This window comes from Anas platyrhynchos, chromosome 24 (genome assembly GCF_047663525.1).
Source record: "Anas platyrhynchos isolate ZD024472 breed Pekin duck chromosome 24, IASCAAS_PekinDuck_T2T, whole genome shotgun sequence".
Taxonomy (NCBI): Eukaryota; Metazoa; Chordata; class Aves; order Anseriformes; family Anatidae; genus Anas; species Anas platyrhynchos.
In genome coordinates, this window is record NC_092610.1 from 5,595,901 (window position 1) to 5,615,876 (window position 19,976).

The following is a 19,976-nucleotide window of genomic DNA, read 5'->3' on the forward strand; positions in this document are numbered from 1 at the left end:
GAGCAGGTGAGAGTCAGAACACTGAGACACTAAAATGACAAACTGTGTCCTGAGCAGCTCCTGCAAGCAGCTGTACAAGGGAAGGGGTCAGCACTCCGTTCCCATCTGTGCCACGTGTCTGAATTCAGAGGGGAAGCCTCACCTGCACGTGCAAAACCTTTGTGGTCAGAGGTTTGCCCAGTAAGGGCTTCAGATCGTTTTGGAGATCCCAATTCGGGCACTGAAGTTCTGCCTCCTCCTGCTGGAGATGCTGACCCACGGTCTCTCCATAAGGGTCAGTGCTGTACTGGGAATTAGAGACTGGGGGGGACAGGTTTCCTAACAAAGCAACTGCTTCTGAAACCCATCTGTCACCACCAAGGGCAAAAACCCTGGAGAAGCTCAGACTCCTCTATGCCAGCGGGTGACTGGGAGCACAAGGAGACAGGCAAAGGATGCTCGTGTGATTTTACCAGTTCCTACAGAGAAACAGCTCCTCTTCGAGAGCAGCACGGGCTGGAAGCAGCGCTGCTGAGGCTCATGGGGACACTAAGCTAGAACAGAGGGACAAAATCCCAAAGAACAGAGATGCCTCCTGCAAGATGCTGGCACTGACAGTTTCTCCTGTGTCCTCAGCCCCAACAAACCCCCAAAGCAGCTCTGCGAGCTGCCTGCAGCCATCCTCCCGGTCACCAGGCTGCCCACGCTGAGCGCCACCCCTCCGACAGGGAGCCAGGACACAGAGCTGTGCAGTCACAGCTGTGGCACGGTGGTCTCTGAACAGACCAACAGGGGAAGACCGGGTTGTCTTTACAGTGTCTGGGATATATACAGAGAAATCTGTATCTGGGGAGCAGCACGTGCACAGACTTTATCCCAGGACTCCACTGCAGAGGAGATGCTCGGAGGCCTGCTGCAGCCCTAACAACTGCTTCCTATTTTCAAACACCATGTTATCTTCCTAGTGCTTGCTGGGACACTTAAGACATATGTTAAATTAAAAGAACTACTGATTTCAGGAAAAAATAACAAAAGGATGAGCAAAAAAATAAAACACACAGGGGAAGAAACATAGAAGCTGCTTTGTCTTTCCTAGGCTGCTTAGGAAAGACAAAGAACTTCCTAAGCAAGCTTCCAGTGGACTTTTGCAGGGCCCCCAAACTGCTCAGAAACATGGGATTTGCCTGCATGCACAGGGGCAAAGTGGTGGAAAACAGGAAGACAGACAGACAGCTCCAAGACAGCCAGCAGAGAAGAGGGCCAGGCTGCACTGCAGCTCAGCACCAGGCAGGTCCCACTGGGAAGCGCAGGAGCCAGCAGCCCCCGGGGCACCCCCGGTGTCCCCTGCCCGTACCACCCAGTGCCCCTGGTCATCAGCGACAGAACTGCTGCTGGCACTGCCTACATGAACTGATGGAGCTGTAACCTGGCCAAAAATAAATGTTATAATTCATTTATTTTTAAATAATGTATGTGGTGTTTCAGAATTTTGATCAGTACCAGGAAAGGAGAGGGGCCCTGCTGCCACCAGAGCCCCTCAGCACGTACTTACCGACAGCTGTACCCCAGCTGCACGTGGTGTGCACACCTTGGAGCTTAAAGCATGCGTTTAGCTCCGACTGCCTCCTCCTGCAGTACTTATAAGAACTGCCTGCACGGCTATTTCAGGTACTTGCAATTGCCCAGACATTTCACAAGGTCACTTTACAAGCCCAGAAAACACCAAACGCGACAAATACACACCGCTTTTCACAGCTATGAGCCTTCAGAAAGCCAGAGGAGCAGGAGCTGAATCGTTACTACTTCCACACAGCACACAAGCCCAAGAAATGATCGACTTTCACATCCATGAGACAGGACAAAGTCAAATCCACGGCTTACATGGCATTTAATTGTACATCTGCTGATGGTGAGCGGGATTTAACGGCAGCTTACCTCACCGTGTACCCCCGAAATCAAACAGCTCCCCTATGTCGTCTGCCCCCACGACACAGCGGCAGGGCTGTTCTAAACCTGGCCGCCCTCATTTCCCTTTCTGCAAACACCACATTCGCGTGTTCCCATCTGTCCTTTCATTTTTAGATATTTAGTAACTCTCCTCAGCCTCCATCACCGACTTTTGATATCACCCCAAAACAGGAAAGGGGCCTGCCTCAAGCTTCTTGTAGGGTAGTAGTGTCAGGGCTGTTTTTACAGCATTAAAACTTACTTTAAAACCAAAGGAAATGGTGATTACGTTCAGCACTAACATCTTATGCTATGGGTGGAAGATAACCTTAATAAAGCGACCTCTTACAGATTTCCAGGTAAAAACCACACAGAGCTACGAGATGTCTCTCCCAGTAGCTCCCAAGCATGAAGTCAGGCACAGAGGACCCGTGGCTCCAAGGAGAGGAGCATTTTGTCAGAGTGGGAAGACCCAGGCTCACTGCTCGGGGGCACGGGCCATTTATGTAAATGGGAACTCTCCTTCCTTCCCAGTGTTTGTTCTTGGAACAGATTAACCTTTCTCTGATCCAGTTTTTAAGATTCATTCTTCTGTTTGCCTGCAGGGACAACAGCCTTTTCCTAGTGCCAGAATCTGAATCTGGTTAGTCTTCAGCATTAATTTATTGTAGCTATTTAACTGTCAGCTTAAGGACCATACAGCTGCATAAATAAAGCTAAAAGCCCTTCAAATTCTATTAAAGCTCTGAACAAGAGATGGTAAATCTAGAAATCATATTTGTTACCATTTCATGCAAACTTTTAGCCAGCATCAACACTGAACACATATGCTTGTGGTAAACAAATCTATCTGATGAGTAATAGCGTGTATGCATCTAGGAAGCATTCTGATCACCCACATCCAGACTGATGCTTGACAAACAAAAAGTCATTTTTTAAACAACTGCTAAATTATTTGGTGCAAAGGCAAAGAATTACCCATCTTTTTTGTTTATGAGGCCCTGGAATGAACACTTCAGGAAGCTCAGATGAGCACTGCTCTGTTATTTAATATGTCCTTTATTCATTCTAAAAGATTTACTTCATTGTATGTAGCTACGAGTTCTGGACCAATTGAAATTTCAAATGGAAGACATACATTACTTTATGCAAGTGACTTTACCAAAATTAAGAAAGCCTCTGCCATGCACTAAGCTGCTTTTGATAAGGGCATACTGATGGGAATTTCTGAAAAGCAAACTCACAAAATCCTCAGCTAAAAGTTGCGTATCACTCCTGATAATGTTACCTATTTTGGTTAAAAGAAGCTGTATCCTAAGCTCATTAATTACTGAATGGATAATTTAAAACATTTGACAAGTTTAAGGGTGAGTCCTACGTATCTATTCAACCCAAGGATAACAAGCAACTGGTGCTGGTACTGAGATCTGTGCAAAAAAAAAAAAAAAAAAAAAGCTTTTTAAAGCACTTGTAAATGTTATCCTGAATTTAGAAATGAGGAAGCAAGCGGGCCATGCGTGTACCTTCCTGTCTGACAGCTCAGCTATTCAGAGAGGCACCGACACACAACACAGGTACTACAGATCCTGCCTCAGTGTTTCACCTACTTCTGCAAAATCAGGGAACCTCTCGCAGGACTAAGAGCAGCGACCAGACCGCAAGCACCTCACCCACCCAGCAGCGGGGGTGTTTGTGTCTCTGCCCGGCAGGAGAGCAGACCAGCAGCAACGTGCCGTGCTGGGGCAGCGGCCCTGGGGCTCTTACCCAGGTTTAGACTTGAAGAAGATCCGTGTGAGGATAAGGAAGGTGGTGGAGTCTGAGAGTGGCCAGGTCCTTGGCTGGGCAGAGGCATACCCACAGGTCCAGGAGACGAGGAAAACCCAAGGCCATTATAAAAACTGTGTCCTATGGGTGTCAAACTGCTGGATGTCCTCTTGTACAGGTCACTGCTCCCTGTGAGGGAGTCTCGGCGGGAGCCGCTGCCAGTGTTGGAGTTAGCAACTGGAAGGAGGACAAGAGCAGAAGTGAGTGAAGACAACAAGGGCCCGAGACAACCGGAGAGCTGGGGAGGCGTGCAAAACAGGCAAAAATAGAACAGCACCTATTAACAACGCCACTGCAGCAGGCTGTTGTTCTCCTACAGGTGGTGTATGAGCCCATGTGAAATGCATTTAATAAAGTCATGTTGCTAATGATCAAGCAGAAATCTTCAATTTAAATAATTAGCTTGAATCCTGTCTGTCTCGTATAGTTTAAGAGTTTTCATACTGAGAGAACACTTCCAGAAAAACAGCCCCAAAAACCTAAAAGCCAAAAGATCAAGAAGATACAAACTACCTAAAGGAAGCGACAGAACGAGAAACAACAGCGAGCATTTTGGCTTTTGGGCACAACCACTTGCATTTTGCATCTGAACCCTCAAAAGAAAAGTCTGTGTACTTCAAAGGGCTTCTTTCCTACGCATATCACTTAGTACAACATAAGATACTGCATCACCCTACAAGCAGTGCCTCATACTTATCCTTTGGCCGTTAGAGCTCAAACAAATCCAACAAGAGATTTTGTCTATTAATGTTTAAGATCATGTACAGTTTCTTGGATGTTTACTTGGAATCCTTATTCTCACCTTTCACTGTATTAAAAGAGCTGAAGAGTCATTTCTTTTTACTCATTTGCATCCAGCTTTATTGAGATGGTAATCAGAATTCAAGTTAAACACCAAACTAAGATTTTTGAAGAGTTTACTTGCTAGCCAAACAAAAACCTCTTTACAAACACTGTCTACTTGAGGAAAAAAAAGTCATTTTTGCATTAAAATCTGGTTTAGTAAATACTGGAATTGATAATAATTTTAATGATTTTTTTTTCCATGACTGTAAATAATTTCTAGAAGCAACAGCCTCACATTTTATTCATGGATTAAGGGAAAACCGGTTTGTGCATCTTGGCTTTGGGCAAACTAGTCACTGAATTCAATTAGTTGAATAAACTGGAATGGAAGAAGCGAATACTGCATTTACTTCATCCAAGATGGTTCACATTGGGATTAAGAAAAATATTTAGAATAAATTTATTTAAAATTGTGACTTGATGCAGTGACACTGTCTTTTTTTTGATGAACCAGGTTCAAAAGGCATGTTTTAACTTCCCCTTCAGACAGATGAAAGCAGGAAAGTTCAGGACATAATTACTACCTCTAAGACTAAGCAGCAATTAAAACAATTGTTCTACTTAAAAGGAAGAAAAAAAGGAAAAAACCCCAACCCATAAACATCTTTCTGGGTTGGTTTTATTCTGAAAAATCTTTGTCTCCAACTGGCTAACAAACAAATCAGAACAAATCTGAACAAAGAAATGAAGTGCATAATACTTCTTGCAACCACAAAAAGTGACTGGTTTCTGGGTGTATGATAGAAATAATGACCAGAATAAAGCACAGAAACCACCTCAAATAAAAAGAGTCTTTAAATTACAAAAAGCAAGTTACTTAGCCATTACTCTGAGGTAAGAGCTAGCACACACAGTTACCCCTCCACAGCCCGTTCCTGTCAGTCCAGTATCTCCACCAAGCACATGCAAGTAAAGGCAAGGCAACCCAGAGCTGTTTAACAGCATCTGTAGCTACAAGGGGATGGCTGATAATGCGCCAAACGCATACAGCAAAATAACAAACTTGCCATGTTACCTCTACCATATTAGCTGCCAGAAGAAGTTTCAGCAGCCTGGACTGCCCATTTTTAAAGCCAAAGCTGTGACGAAGCTGCAGCTCCTACCTGCTGTTCCAAAGCCTCCCAGCGCCGACCCCAGCGTGGCACCGAGAGAGCTGCTGCTCCCAAACCCCAGGGAGGTGTTGGCAGGCTGGGCAGAGCCCTGAGAGAAGAGGGAGCTGCTCTGGGAATTGCTGCTGAGAGAGTTGTTGCCATAAAACGAGCTGGAGGCCAGGTTGTTGGTAGGCTGCTGCTGAGGCTGGGGCTGAGGCTGCTGCGTTCCCAGAGGGCGAAATGGTCCGTTTGTTGTTCCTGCCAGGCCACCAGCTGCACCACTGGCCGAAGCTGCAGCTGCTGCAACTGCTGTAGAGAAAGTAACAGCACGCAGAGTTTGAAAAATGTGTTTCTGTATCCATTTTGGAAGTTAAACCTGAGCAGGATCCTTTTATTTCACACAGATTTTTTTTTTCCCCCCTCAGCAAGAAAACCTCCCTTTCACATCAAAAATCTGTAAACATCTCTGTACTTTACACCTATGCTCCACAAGTCCTGCACAGAGACACCAAACAACAACAATGCAAAGTTGTTATTACTGCTGGTGGTATTATTGGAGCTACATAGATCTAACAAAGTTCCCTTTCTCCTAAAAACTGAGATTCAAATCAATTCAGCCACACACAGAGTAATATCTAATCAAGAAACAAGTTTTGAAACAATCAGAATTGCCCTTTGCTACATGAAACCAAATCCTGCAGCGTTAAGAACATCAAAACCAAATACTTTTGTTTTCCAGCCAGTTCTGAAGAAAAAGAAAAATAAGAGCTACAAGGAAACAATTAAAAAGCCCATTTCATAATCTGTTACCAGCACTGGCAAGGACTGCTTACACACAGATTCTTGCTGAAAAATTCCTTTTAAAGCCTTGACCTCCCAAAAGAACCCTAATAAAATCCAACAAAACTCATGGCAAAGACCAGGCACATAACACTGTATGCAAGTAAGGTGATCATCTGGGAGTTTCACACAGGCTAAAAGCCTTTTATTACGTGGGAAACTGGATGCCAGCAGACCAGTTTAAATAACTGTCACGAAACCCTGCAGAATAACACAGTCTAAGCCATGCTACCTCTCAGGGGGATTTCTCGAGGCTCAGCCCACAGTGAGTCCAGAGGAAGTTCTCAGCAACAATCCCTGCATTGGATCTCAGTGAGGGCAAGTGGATCATCATCGCCAGCAGGGCGCGGGGGGGCTCGGTCCCACTCCCCGCAGGTCGAGGCAGATTTTCACCTGGCTGGTCTGGGACTCACCTGCTTGTGCTGCAGAGGAGCTGATGATGACGGGCGCGGGGGCCACGAGACGCACAGGGGCCCCCAGGCCATTCCTGGCTCCTGCGTTCACCACGAGAGCACCCGTTTGGTCGTAGTACGCGGCAGGAGCCAGCACCGGGTAACCTGGGGGAAGGCACAGCACAGAGCTCACCAAGCAGCACAGCACACAGCTACCATCCGACAATGACTGTTCAGAAACATTGTTAAAGGAAGATCACAACAGATAAAGCGAGAGAACAACAGTTTTGATTCTTGTTAAGCAAGACTGTTTAATTAACACTTATATCCTGAATTATTCCACAACTTTCATACCTCCATTTCTACCTTACTAAGTCTTTCAGTTAGGGAAGATTTTTCCCCCTGAAACTACTACACTAACATTATCCTCTGTGTAAATTCTGTTATCCAGAGAAAAAAAAAGTCTTAAAATACTACAGCACTATTTCTTTCCTCTGACAAGTACAGCCTGTGCTGGCACTTGTCACATATGTGAGCACACCGCACTTCCAACTCTCCCGCTGTATGCTGGAGGGGCTGTGTGCACACGTGCAAACAAGACACCAAACCTATCTAAGGTGCATTTTTTTTTTGAAGGTGCATATTTATAATAAAGCATCCTTCAGTATTTATGAATACTCTTAAATATGCTGGTAACACACACAGCAGCAGACTTTCTATAGAGTACAACTGTTAATTTAGGTACCCAGCTCCAGAATCCTATAGTTTAGAACACCACACACACATAAGAAACCCACATTCACGAAAAAATGAAATCATTCTCCACAGTGAGGTCACAAAGCAGAAATTATTTTGTGGATATTTGTTCTGAAACTACGGCCCCCAGAACCTCAGAAAAGCAGATTTAAGAAAATTCACAGATCACTTGAAAGCACATCTGCTGCTACTCACTTTGTAACTTAATATGGCAACATTCTTTTTTAGCCATAAAACAACCATGAAGCAGCTCTGTGACACTTCTAGAGGGAAGGTCTGAGGCCAATATAATCCCGTTTGGTTACATTTGACCAACGGGACATACTTGCACATTATTCAAAAAATACTTACGTATGCCCTTGGTCATTACAACCACATCCTGTCTAACCGATGTCTTACCATTTGTACAGCCTCACGGATCAGAGCTAAGGCTTATATTGCAGCTTCTCTCTCACAGAACAATAAATTATAACAAACCCCTGCCTTTGTCTCTTTTTCTCGTTTTTTAAGCCACCAGTTTTTGTCTGGAAGAAATTACGAGGAGGAAGTCCTTAATCTGTTAAAGTCTAACACCCACCAGGATGCAGAGACAAGGCTAATGAGCACGACTAAGGTGTCTCGGTGGTCTTAAAATAAAGATCACATAAGCTAGCATGAGCCACAGAAAAACCTGAACACAACTTTCCATAGAAGCCATCAATTCTTTTGGGTAGGCAAGCAGCTAACATGCCAGTACAGCAATCCAGTTGATAACATTTGTTTCATCTGTGGCACAGGGACCCGAACCCTGCTTTCACTTAACTGCGGCACAGGTAGCTCTGCTCGCATCTAACAGCCTCTCCAAAACGCCCTGGATACCCACAGATTAAAACCTACCAATACTGTAATAAAAACAAAACACTGCTGAGCGCCAGGCAAACATGACACCATGCAGAGACACAAAATGTAATTTTCATGGATCTCGCTGGGCACTGGAGAAGTCACAGCCCCCTCGGGCTCCCTACCTGGCATCCCTGCTGCCAGCCCTTGTCCAAAGGCAAGGGCAGAGTTGACGGCTGCAGCAGCCACCAGCGGATCAGTCTGCTGTCCCTGCTGGTTCTGATTTGGGGTCAAAGGACGCTGACTGGCTCCTCCACGGAGAACCTGAAGAAAACAGAGGAAAATCAGTCTGTTTAGCTCGAGCCTCAGGAGTAAACCACGATAACCAGACACTTGCAGGACACCAGCAGCAACCTACTTAAAGTTCTTGCACGCAGCAGCAGCTGTGTCACAACCAGTGTGTGACAACCCCTTCCCTTTACTTGGAGAAAACCTGCCTTCTCCATCAGGACGTTTTAACACCATCACCATGGGTAAATGCATAGGACCCGATGGAAACAATACACCCTTTGTCAGGCTCCCTGAGCATAAACTGGAAGAGCTTCATCTTCTGACCTTTTTCATTCCGTGACATACCTCCAACACTCATCCTCTGTCAGAAGTGTCTGCGAGCCTCTGTCCCATTACAGACAGCATTCGGTCTCTGCCAGAAAGGCCCTCTTGAGCAGAAACCTTAAAAGCCTGACTTTGGAGCTGTGGGCTGATGACACGAGGTGACCTGGGTTTTTCCAGCCACCATAGAGAATGGTGACCCAGTGACACGACACTTACTCACTGGAAATAATGACCAGAGATCACACACTGGCTTTGTGTATGTAGCTCTTGTGGTTTAAGCACATGTTGCTCTCAGAGGGGAAGATGGCAAACTGACCTTTCCTGTAATTACCTGCGACAGGCTTTGTTTGCAAAAGCCTTTTACTCAGTGGTGATGCAAGAGTCTGCACCCACTCGCGAGGTCAGCTTATTAAAAAAGCTGTCCTCTGGTACTCAGCACGTCTGGTTGCAGAAATTAACATCATGTGTGTTACCCGATAAAGTTATTTCAAGGAAAAATTACTCCGTGCACAGAGGCTGGGAGAGGATACTGAAGCTAATAGATTTGGAGACATCCCAGAGTCAGCTATGGCTGTCAAAGCCTGAACGTGAACTCCTAACCTGGGAGAATTCCTAGGCTGGGAACGAGCTGCAGCTCTCGGTAAGCAGCACAGCACACGGGCACTGCAGAACGTGTGTGATGGATGACGTGCTGCAGAAGTGAAACGCTGGCATGTTTATAAATACACCCCCCTGTGTAAGATGTCGTGAGCATCACGAATCGACTGTCCATAATCATCATTCTAGGTTTCTAAAACACGTGCCTCAGCACTTCTTTGAAGAACTTCATCCAAAATTACCCACTCATCTTCTTACAGAGGGAAGGCCTGCATTAAAAACAATATACACGATCCCCACTCACGCCTGCTCCGTGGCTATGAAGTAATGACAAATATCACCAAGGCTACTATGATTGATACGTACTGTTTGAATAGCTTAAGCCTGTGCAGAAGCTGTCTTAGCACATACCTATTTAAAGGGGAGAGGCTCCCAGTCTGAATGCCAAAGCATAAATGTGCCACACTCTTAACTCCGTTTACCTGGGTGCATGGATGTGTGCAGAAGGGCTGCTCCATGCGCTCCTGTCAGTGACCTGCCAGGTGGGGAGGTTTGATGATTAACTTTGTCAGGAGCAAAGTGTTCTCCTTCTGGTCCCTGGTCCAGAATCATTGGTGTGAAAACATCACTGCTTTTATTATCTGAAAAGGCCTTATAATACTACACAACCACTTTTTTGCTTTAGATTTTTTTGTTTTGAAGCAGAAGCTAATAAATGCAGTTACCAATTGCGATCTTCTCCGAGGGCTGAAATCTCCAAAGTACAAGCACCAGAAAGGAAGGCTCTGCGCTGCTACGACGCAATCTCCTCGCTTTTCAGCCAGATAATGAACCCATTTTGTTTCCAAGCAGGAACTACTGTGGGACAGCAGCTGATAACACTGTGTAAAGCCAGCTCCAGGAGGCCCAGTGCTTTAACCAAACAGCAGACAGCTGGGCAGCAGAGGCAGCCAAGTAACAGGAGCCCAGGCCAGCTCCTGACACCTGCCCTGCAGACCCCTCCTTTGGCGTGAAAGGGGAGAAGTGGAATATATCTGAGCACGTCTAATGGGAGCGCAGCCCAACGCAGTGACAGCACAGCGCCTCTAATCCTTTAGCACCTGAGTTAACTACAGAGCTTTAGTAACAATAATTACACTTTTACCATTGATTTAGTGTGAAAGTTTTTTGTTGTTGTTGTTTTTGGTTTTTTTTAGTGCCAATATAAACAGCAACTTGACAATTTCTGGAGGGATTTTCTTTAGGGTCCCAGGATTTGGACTCAGTGATCCTTGTGGGTCCCTTCCAACTCAGATATTCCACGATTCCATGGTTTTATGATTTGCACTCCCATACTCTTTAATGAAAAGCTGAATTACACTTTTATATTTTTTATATATATAAATTGTTCTGTATTAATTCTCAAAGCAGTCTGATTTTTCACCTTTTCCTCCAGCAGTTGCTGAATTCAAATGTCATCTGCAGAGTTACAACTATGATTAAATACCAGACTTTCAAAATGCTTATTTTACTTAACTGAAATTAAGATTTACTAGGTAAAAATTAAGATTTACCTTGGTTGATTTTTCTAGTTCAAAACAAAAATGGACAAAGAACTACAAAAAACGTATTCTTTTACTCTTCTGTTGGAAAACATCCAAGCTATGTAAGCCAATATTCTACCCTTGCCAAGAGATTAAGACAGAACAGTTGGATGGTGCAAACCCCACCAACCTCATTTACAAAGCGTGTAAGCAGGAATGTCCCCTCATCAGCCCTTCATTGCCTGTTTTGTGAAATGTAAATGCCATTTAAACAACACACACCTACCTCTATATTCAACTCTAACATACTTACAGGGTAACAACTGATCACACCAAAAAAATCCTTAATTTTGTCCTTTTAGGTGTTAAATTTTTCTATTTTTGTATGACTAAAGCATAACAGCTGTAGGCTTAGCCTTATAAAAATAGCAAGTTCAGTGTTTTCTTTTCACACAACTTTTGTTTCCAAGTCTTCGCACAGATACCAAACTAATTCATTTTGCTGTTATTTTGACCCTTTTAAATCTAGTCTTGACGGGAAAAGCATCATCCTGAAGATGAGAGCACACCACTTACTGACAGCTAGTATTTGACGGGCATTTTCATCCTCTCTGGGGCCTTCACCATGAAAACCGAGTGTGCGGTGATGATTTCTGCTCGCACGCCAAGGACACGTGTTTGCCAACAAATGGCTGCAAATGACTTCAGGTGCAAAAGCATCCGCCCACTTACCTGTTGCTGGCCCTGCTGGGTTTGCTGAGTGGTCTGCTGATTTGCCGAGTTAGTTGCGGCGGCAGCTGCAGCAGCTTGCTGCTGGAAGAGACTGGCAGGATAAACTCCCCAGGGCGTAACTCCATAGTACTGGTGAGGGACAACCGCGGGGCCTAAAACGCCAAGGGAATCAGTGAGCTTGTGGAGTGTCACAGCCGTCACACAGCAAACGGTCACCAAAAATACCTGCACCTCATGCTTGGTTTAACAAAGCCTATTTCAAGGTGATCTGCTTTAAATCCTTTGCAAATACGAAGGCATTCTGCCATTTGTATTATTCATTTTAAGAGAGCTTACAAGTCAGACCTGAGATTTCATCTTTACTCGCTTTTACCTTACCGGATGAAGTCCAATCCTGCTGCCAGTGATCCTGCTGAAATTCCACGTTTTTATTGTTGAACCCTAATTACATAGTGAAGCACCAAAACTTTTTTTTTTTTTAGTCTCTAACAAAAAAGAGAAGGAAATTTGTTTAAGCACAACAGAGACGTGCAAGTCTCTCCTGATCTCAGCTGACACTCACGGCTCAGTAACATCGATCATTAGATCTCCAAGAAATAAATTAAAAAAAAATCCCTCTTCATAGCTGGATAGCATCAATTCGCAAGTGTCTAAAATGCCATTCTTCTAGCCACCGAGTCCTACCTTGTATTCACAAATAACCATGAAAGAGCCCAGAAGATCCTGTATCTTTCCCTATTCCACTGTCCTTGAACTGCTGGCTACATTTAAGGGCCTTTAAAGAAAATATATAATAATCTTGGAAAACAGAGAAAACATAAAACACAAGGAATCTTCCGAAGTTCTCAAGCCTCAGGACATCGTACCCTTAATTTTGTGATAATAAAACAGCAGAACATATCCTTAACCACTTCTGGGTGGTGAAGAACTGCGTAACATGGCAGAAGAAACGAGTCCTTGGCGCTGAGCAGCGGGGTCCCTCCCACCAATTAACACCTATGTGAATCTAATAATATTTTTAATATGCCTGCTCTGTATCTTTTGGAAAGGTCAGCGGAGGAGAAGTATTTCCTTCACTTTTCAAGCACAACACCTATCCCATGGTGTGTGGCTTCTTTCCCCACAGCAAAAGCACCTTACAGCAGGGGAGCCTTTTAGGATAGTGCCACGTGGTCAACACTGCCGAATAAACAAGTAGTTAGTGAATTTGAACCACAATTGTTCTTAGATGAAGAAAAAAAAAATATTTTAAGAGAGTTAGCATTTGAGTTCTAACTAAGTCATTTAAGTATCACTGTTAGTTATGTCTTACAAGTCACTACACCAGAGACCAGATTTAACCCCACCAGCCCTGCCCTTCCTGACCTGAGCAGCTCCAGACACGCAGTTAATCGATGGCTCACACCCTGTTTGCATCCAACACAGATCAGATGCAAAACACTGGGGTGGTTCTGCACTCCAGAGAAAACAGTTCTAAGTGCTCCGTCACACGCAGAGAACTGGTTTGCCTCTGTCCTTGGGCTACTGGGAGGTTGCTGCGATACACCTTACCTGGGCAGAATTTGGGCAGCTCTCTGGGTTATTTTAATCTCTGTTTTAATTATCAAGCAAGCATAGTCTAGGTTTTTTATTTTTTTCCCTCCTAGTTAGTGATTGCTCATCAGATCTGCAAAAGCCTTGGGTGTTTAAAAGGAGAGGAGACGAGTCCTTTGAAGTCTGCAGGTAGCTAGGCTTAAAAGAGCTGCAGCTATTTCTGCAAGTCTGGCTCAGCTGCGTACTTGGTGAGGTTCTCATTACTGAACCACGTTCTCAGTGAGGGCAAGTGTGTCATCATCGCCAGACATATAAAACCACGCGAAGTGTTTCTCTACTGCAGGAGATGTTACACCTGCTTTTACACTTATTAATGATACACACACACGAGAAAACAAAAGCCATTTAGTGTCTTTGCAATCAAATGTTCCCACTACCGTGTCTCACTTACTGGCCACAGACACCCACAAATACTTCTTCCAGGAAACACCAGGAAAAACATATCAAAGTGTGTTCGGGGCAGGTTTTCCCCTTTTACTCTCGGCCTTCCCTCTCCAGTCACTTTAAGCAGAAGCCGTAGCTGCTCTCAGCAGAGCTGCACCCGACGTGCTGGGCTTCCTGGCCCGGGTAAGGACCTAGCAAGCACCCAGCTACAGAGTACCCTCAGGTACCCCATGTCTGAAAACGTGAGGCTGCAAACAGCAGCTTTATCAAATATTTACAGCTTGTGGGCTGACGGCTTCAGAATTAACAGTAGGGCAACCGCGGACATCCCAGGAGTGGTGACTTTTTAGGGAGGGAGGGAGGAACAGCTCAACTCCAAGGCTCTTGTGCAGTCCCGTGCAAACCCTCTGGGGCCAGCACCGATCCAGACCAGGAGAAGCACCCTTGCACGACCCCGTGCCCAAGGCAGCTGGGGAAGATCCAGCTGTGCGTGCTCCCCAAAGCCCTGTCCCAGGCGCTATGTGCATGCGACCATACCCGCTTCCAGCTCCAGGCTGGCTCTGCAAGGGACACAGCTCGGCACCAAGTGAACGAGGCTTCCAAGAAACCCAAGCTTGAGAAGCCCGGCACAGGCACATCCGAACAGACTCTACCTTCAGTCTAGGAGCACTGTTTTTCCTGCGTGCAGATTATTCCAGCATCCACTTTTCTACGAAGAACAGAAACACTTTTCTACCTGTAACGTATCACCTCAGAAGGAATCAACATTCCCCAACTTAGAGGGAAAATCTAAAGGCAAAATTTCTTTTTCTGTTGTTGACATCTCTCTCAAGTGACAGATGGCAATTTCACAACACTTCCTAAAGCCAGCAGCATCTTCCCCAAAGTCTAAACTCACAAGCTATTCTCCTAGGTCTAGGATGCCCTTCCCTCTATTCAAATTTGCTCTTCTTTTAAGTGCTGCTATTGTTGAGAAGAAAAGGGTATTATCACAGGGCTGACAGCCTTACAATCATGAAAAAGCTGCCATAATGATCGAATCTTAATTGGCAGAATCATCTCTGCCATAAAACACACAAAAGTTTCCCCTCCACTCTTAAGAGAAGCTGCGAACAATAGGCTACCGACAACTCCAAACTCATTTCTTCCATCTCATTAACTTCTCCAAGTCTTCCCAATTTAATGCTCCCATACAAATCAGGAAGGCTGTCTGCTAGACTTGTAACTCTGAACAGCTAAATAGTTCCACCCCCCTGCAGTGCATCACTCACTCTTATTAGAGAAAAGGCTTTCCAAACAGCTCAGAGTCTAGACAGAAGAGGTGCCTTCGCTAAAACAAACACCACCCAGAAGCAAAGTTTGTTGCATTGCCATTTTTAGCTGAGTCCAAAGCCCAACAGGACAGACCAAGTAACTCACATCTCGGAGCTGTAACGCTGTGAGCACACTGCAGTGCGTTACACACTTTCGCTTTGTTTTCAAGAGCCATAAAGTTTAAAAATTATTCAGGTCGAGACTTTCCTGCCAGTTTTTGGGAAGCTTCAGATATCCGGGGGGGGATCTTCTAGTCAGATTTATACGGCCTCAGTCAGAGCTTCAGGCATTTGCAGCTTCAACACTGCTGAGAAAAGGGTGGGAGGGAAAAGGGGGGGGGGGCTGAGAACACCCTTGCCATTTCCTAGAAATCCAGCAGCAGTTACACGTGGTCTTTCTATGAAAAGAAGACCCTGTCCTCCTGCTCCACTGCACTTCAGTGTCCTGCTTAAGAACAAACACCAACTTTAGGCACATTAAGGTGACACAAAAAGGCCACCCAGAAGCCTCTTCCTATAATACTTCCTTAGGAAGTGCTCCACAGCACTCTGCTGACTGTAACTGGCCCTGAGCCCGTTCCAGCACCCTCTTCCCCAGCAAGGCAGGCCTACAGCTCCCTACATTTTCCACAATGAGTTCAGGTCATTCATTCATTGTTATGCTTTCTTCGTCACATGCTGATTTATTGACTCCTGGACTATTAGAAATATCCTTGTACTCTAGCTCTTGGCTTTCCTCCATTTAATCACAGCATCATCTGTTTGCCCACAACACGCTGTTACTTACACTTATCTTTCATTGCCATTATGCAATCAGCATACAAAATTCACAACAGCCAAAGAAGTCCAAAGCTCACATCTTTGAATTACAAACTCGATTCCTTACATACTTCCCTGTGATCTATTAAAAATGCCATACAAGCAGGTAGCACTTGCTAAAATCCCATTTCCAAGCCTGACCTGATACTGGCCCCAAAGCTCAGAAGCTAAGCAGCACGTACCTAACAGCTGCTAAAGCCATAAGGAGTCACAGCCCAAACCTACAATGCTGTCTGACAGAGCGCTCTGCTCAGGTACACCCAAGGTTTCACAGTTCCCATTGGGCACAAACTATCTCAGCAGAAGAGGTTTGCAACGAGCAAGCAAGCTACACGCAAGTGGAACGCAGCAACGGTGTGCAGCCTTCACTACAAAATAACCACTGCTCTCAGCTAAGCGGCTTCTATTTAAAACTAAGGCGGCTTCCACTCCAGGTGGCTCAAAAAAAGTGAAGCATGATTATAAAAATACTCTTCTGAAAGTACATTCTTCTTTTGTCCTCACCGCTAAGGCCAGAACTTTGTGGCATATGCAGTAGAAGTTCAACGTGCAATGTGTTCTTCACACCGTCTGATAAGCTGTTTTCCCGAGCTGTCATCTCGAGATACAACAATTTTGGCTACGACAGTTGGAAAGAATTTGGAAACTGATACTTGAACGTTTGGGAGAAAGATCCTGCACAAAGCCTAGAACCACCATCTTTGCCTGCCATCTGGAAAGCGACATACTCATCGCGTAAGCCTCACAGCAGACACGGGATGTTTTCACCTACACAATCTAAAAAGCATACATTTTTAAGAGGCAGCTAGCAAAGGGAAAAGATATCGTTTGCAGGATACACTGCAGTAAATCAAGCTGAGTACCAACAAGATGCAATATTCCTGGCAGGAAAACACATCCTCCATCTTCATAGCATTTAAAAAGTGTATTTATAAAGGTATCTTTCACTACTGTCAGTTACCAAAGCATCCCAAACATGTAACAACATTTATCTCTGCAAGTGCTTCACTTCAGATTTGCTCTGCTTGTTTATCCGCAGCAGAAAGAGAGCCCACAGCAAGTGCTATACAAGAATTATCACATTTAATCTACAGAAAACAGGGTTTCCAAGACAAATTCCGCTTCAACTCCACAATGATATACAATTATCTCCCTGCGGAAGTTACAGTGTACTAATAATTTATTGCCACAATCAGCAGAGTCTCAAGAACAGTTTTGGTACAGAACATGGCAAGGAATGCACAGACAACTGGAAGTACCTCACCTAACGTTGCAGCTGCTGCAAGTCCGGCTGCGTAGGGATCCGTGCCTGGAGGAGCGGCGCTGATGATGTATGGATTGGGGACAAAGGCAGCAGGAGCTAAACCTGCTGAAAACATACCTGTCAGTAAAAACAGACTTACTAGAACTGAAGCCCTACCAAAATACCTCTGGCTATTTGGCTGACAAATTGTCTGACTGAACAGTGTGGAAGAAAGGCTCATGTTGCTTTAGTATTTTCAAGCTTTTTATACGTTGCTCTCTATAGGCAGTGAGTAGCCTCTGTGTTTCCTAGAGTCTTATTATAGCAAACTACAGAGAATACGGTTTACATTGAAAAATCAATCTAATTCCAACACCGTAGTGCCCCATAAGGAAGACTAAATTGACAAAACAGTCTACATATAGTACCCATACCTGCTCGGGTACCTCTGCAGTGCAGATAAACCCTCACTGTTTAAGTGATTATTAACAGCAGCTAGATATGAAGGCTATCTAATTGCTTGTTTTGAGTAGCAAGTTAATCAAGAACCAGTTTAGCCTACTTTCTGAGCCCCAGGCCAACTACACAATACCAGCACTCAATGCATTATTTTGGAAGGAGCTCAGCAATGTATGGACAGCATCACAGCACTGACAGTGCCTGCAAGCATTACCCTCCTCTGCAGGGAAAGAGTTAATCATTAGAGAAATTACTGGTGGCCACGTAAAGGTGAAGAAGAATAAGTTAAAGCCACAGAACTTAATTCAGCTCTATCCCTGAACTCCAAAAACTACAGAACTGCATAGCACAGAGCTGAGAGCCACAACACATTTGTATTGGGCTTCTGGGTATCAAGAACTACCGATAAATTTGCCTATTGTGCTAAAAAAACATTTAACCTTGAGATAGTTCAACTCTAATCATCCAGGAGTAGACCCTTTCACAGTTCTCTTTCTCTGCAGAGGATCAAGTGCTTTCTTCCCAGTCAATCCATACTGTTTTAATGATACGGATCATGTGCTTGCATAAATTACAGCTTTAAGTTAAAGTCAGACCCCAGGCAGCCTAAAATTCTACCCTGTGATAATTTAAACATGAGTTTTACAGCTGAACCACAGGAAGCACATTCAGGCATCCACTGGACTGAGCATTTTTCCCCTCACTTCACTATGCTGCTCAGCCCAATTCATAGCAAGCAAGCACTTCAAAATGCTCTCATTACTGAACAGCACTCTCAGCAAGAGCGAGTGTCGTTCCTTCCAGACAAGAATGCTCTAGAGCTTTTAAAGTGCACAAAAGACATCTCCAGAATTTTTCAAGTATATCTTCAAACAATATTCTTCTGCTTATACGTCAAGTACTTACCAGTTGCAAAAACATGTTTAGGATTCTCTAAAATCGGCCCAATCTTTTTTCCTGCCGTTTTCCCAGGATGTTGAGGGCTAAAAGACATCTAGTACAAGGTAACGTATCGAGTGCTAGACTTACCTATGTGAGGCTGATGGGCAGCTGCCAATGCATATTGCTGCTGCTGGGCTGCTGTTAGTTGTTGGACAGCAAGTGCATTCGGTCTTTGGAACAACTGAAGGGACAAAAGAACAAATAGGATCCTTTACTCATGCACAAAAAGCATTCTCTCAGTGTCTTTTAAAGCAATCCCTTTATACTAGATTTATTTCCACAGCCACAGCCACTCCTCTTTAACAGGAAACATCTCAAAGTGAAATGACAAAACCGTATTTGAAACCAACTGCCCACGATAATCCACCTAAACAGAAAGCATTTCTGAAATACAGCTGAACCCTACCCCAGGGTTTTCTCTGCTCTCTGCACGCTGCCCGAAAGCCTCCCCTTCCCAGCTCCGCAGGCACACGCACCCCTCACTGCAGCCTGGGGACCACTGGTGGCTGCCACAGCCTCTCTCAGAGCTCCAACAGCACCAAGTACACTGAGAACACAGCTGCAGCACCAGGCAGCCCGAGCTGCTTTCAGAAATGCTCTGCAATGGCCAGCGAGACACCAGCATGGTGTAAAGCTTGGAGCGGGAGAGATGATAGACTCGAGACAGCTTCAGAGGTCCTCCAGAGTCAGGAGCCCACAGCCCCTCGGACAATTGAGGGACAAAATTATTTTTTCTTTCCATTCTTGCCTTCATCCCCAAAATCACCTACATAAATCCAGGCGAGGAGCATGAATTCTTCTTTGCCCACAGTCAGAAAACAGCCCCTGGGACTTTCTGGTTAAGTCACCCAAGGCACATACAAGTTTGCCAACTTAATGTTCACTCCAGTCTTTAGGAGCGACATGCAGCGTTACTGAGACACTGCATAAACTTGCTAAACTTACTTCCCCTTCTCCTGTACCCAACTAGATGTCTCTACACAAACATAACTCCCTGAATCAGAACCTCAGCAGACCACTGCTCATCTCCCGTAAAAACATTTAAAGCACATGCCGACGGCCACTCGGAAATAGCCAGAAGCAATGTTCATACCCATTTATTTCCAAAAGTGATCATTTTTGAAGTGTGAATGACTCCACGAGCTGCTGTGATAAGTGTTTTCTCCCTCTAATCACCTGGAAATAAAAGGGGCCTAAACGCTACAGAGTTTTCACACCTATTATCTCTGCCCTCCTTTCAGGTCTCCAGCAAGACAGCCAAG

General features: G+C 44.8%; 1 protein-coding gene and 1 non-coding gene across 17 annotated transcripts in view; both read right to left on the bottom strand.

Annotated features, from left to right (window-relative positions):
• Positions 1–19,976, bottom strand: part of PUM1 (pumilio RNA binding family member 1) — a 71,016-nt gene that overhangs the window by 13,413 nt on the left and 37,627 nt on the right. For 6 of the 16 annotated variants that reach the window (XM_038167242.2, XM_027444094.3, XM_027444091.3 and 3 more), the window contains 7 exons: positions 18,802–18,895; positions 17,335–17,436; positions 11,962–12,113; positions 8,680–8,818; positions 6,941–7,084; positions 5,700–5,996; positions 3,691–3,927 (listed from right to left, as the gene is read on the bottom strand). In XM_038167242.2, the coding sequence (XP_038023170.1) occupies positions 3,691–3,927; positions 5,700–5,996; positions 6,941–7,084; positions 8,680–8,818; positions 11,962–12,113; positions 17,335–17,436; positions 18,802–18,895 (1,165 nt within the window). Of the gene's footprint in view, positions 1–3,690; positions 3,928–5,699; positions 5,997–6,940; positions 7,085–8,679; positions 8,819–11,961; positions 12,114–17,334; positions 17,452–18,801; positions 18,896–19,976 lie in introns of all 16 variants that reach the window. The other 10 variants (XM_072027559.1, XM_027444092.3, XM_027444086.3 and 7 more) reach the window with 2 other exon arrangements.
• Positions 13,722–13,802, bottom strand: LOC113839816 (small nucleolar RNA SNORD103/SNORD85). Its single transcript, XR_003492415.1, has one exon. It is a non-coding gene; the product is annotated as a small nucleolar RNA SNORD103/SNORD85 (small nucleolar RNA).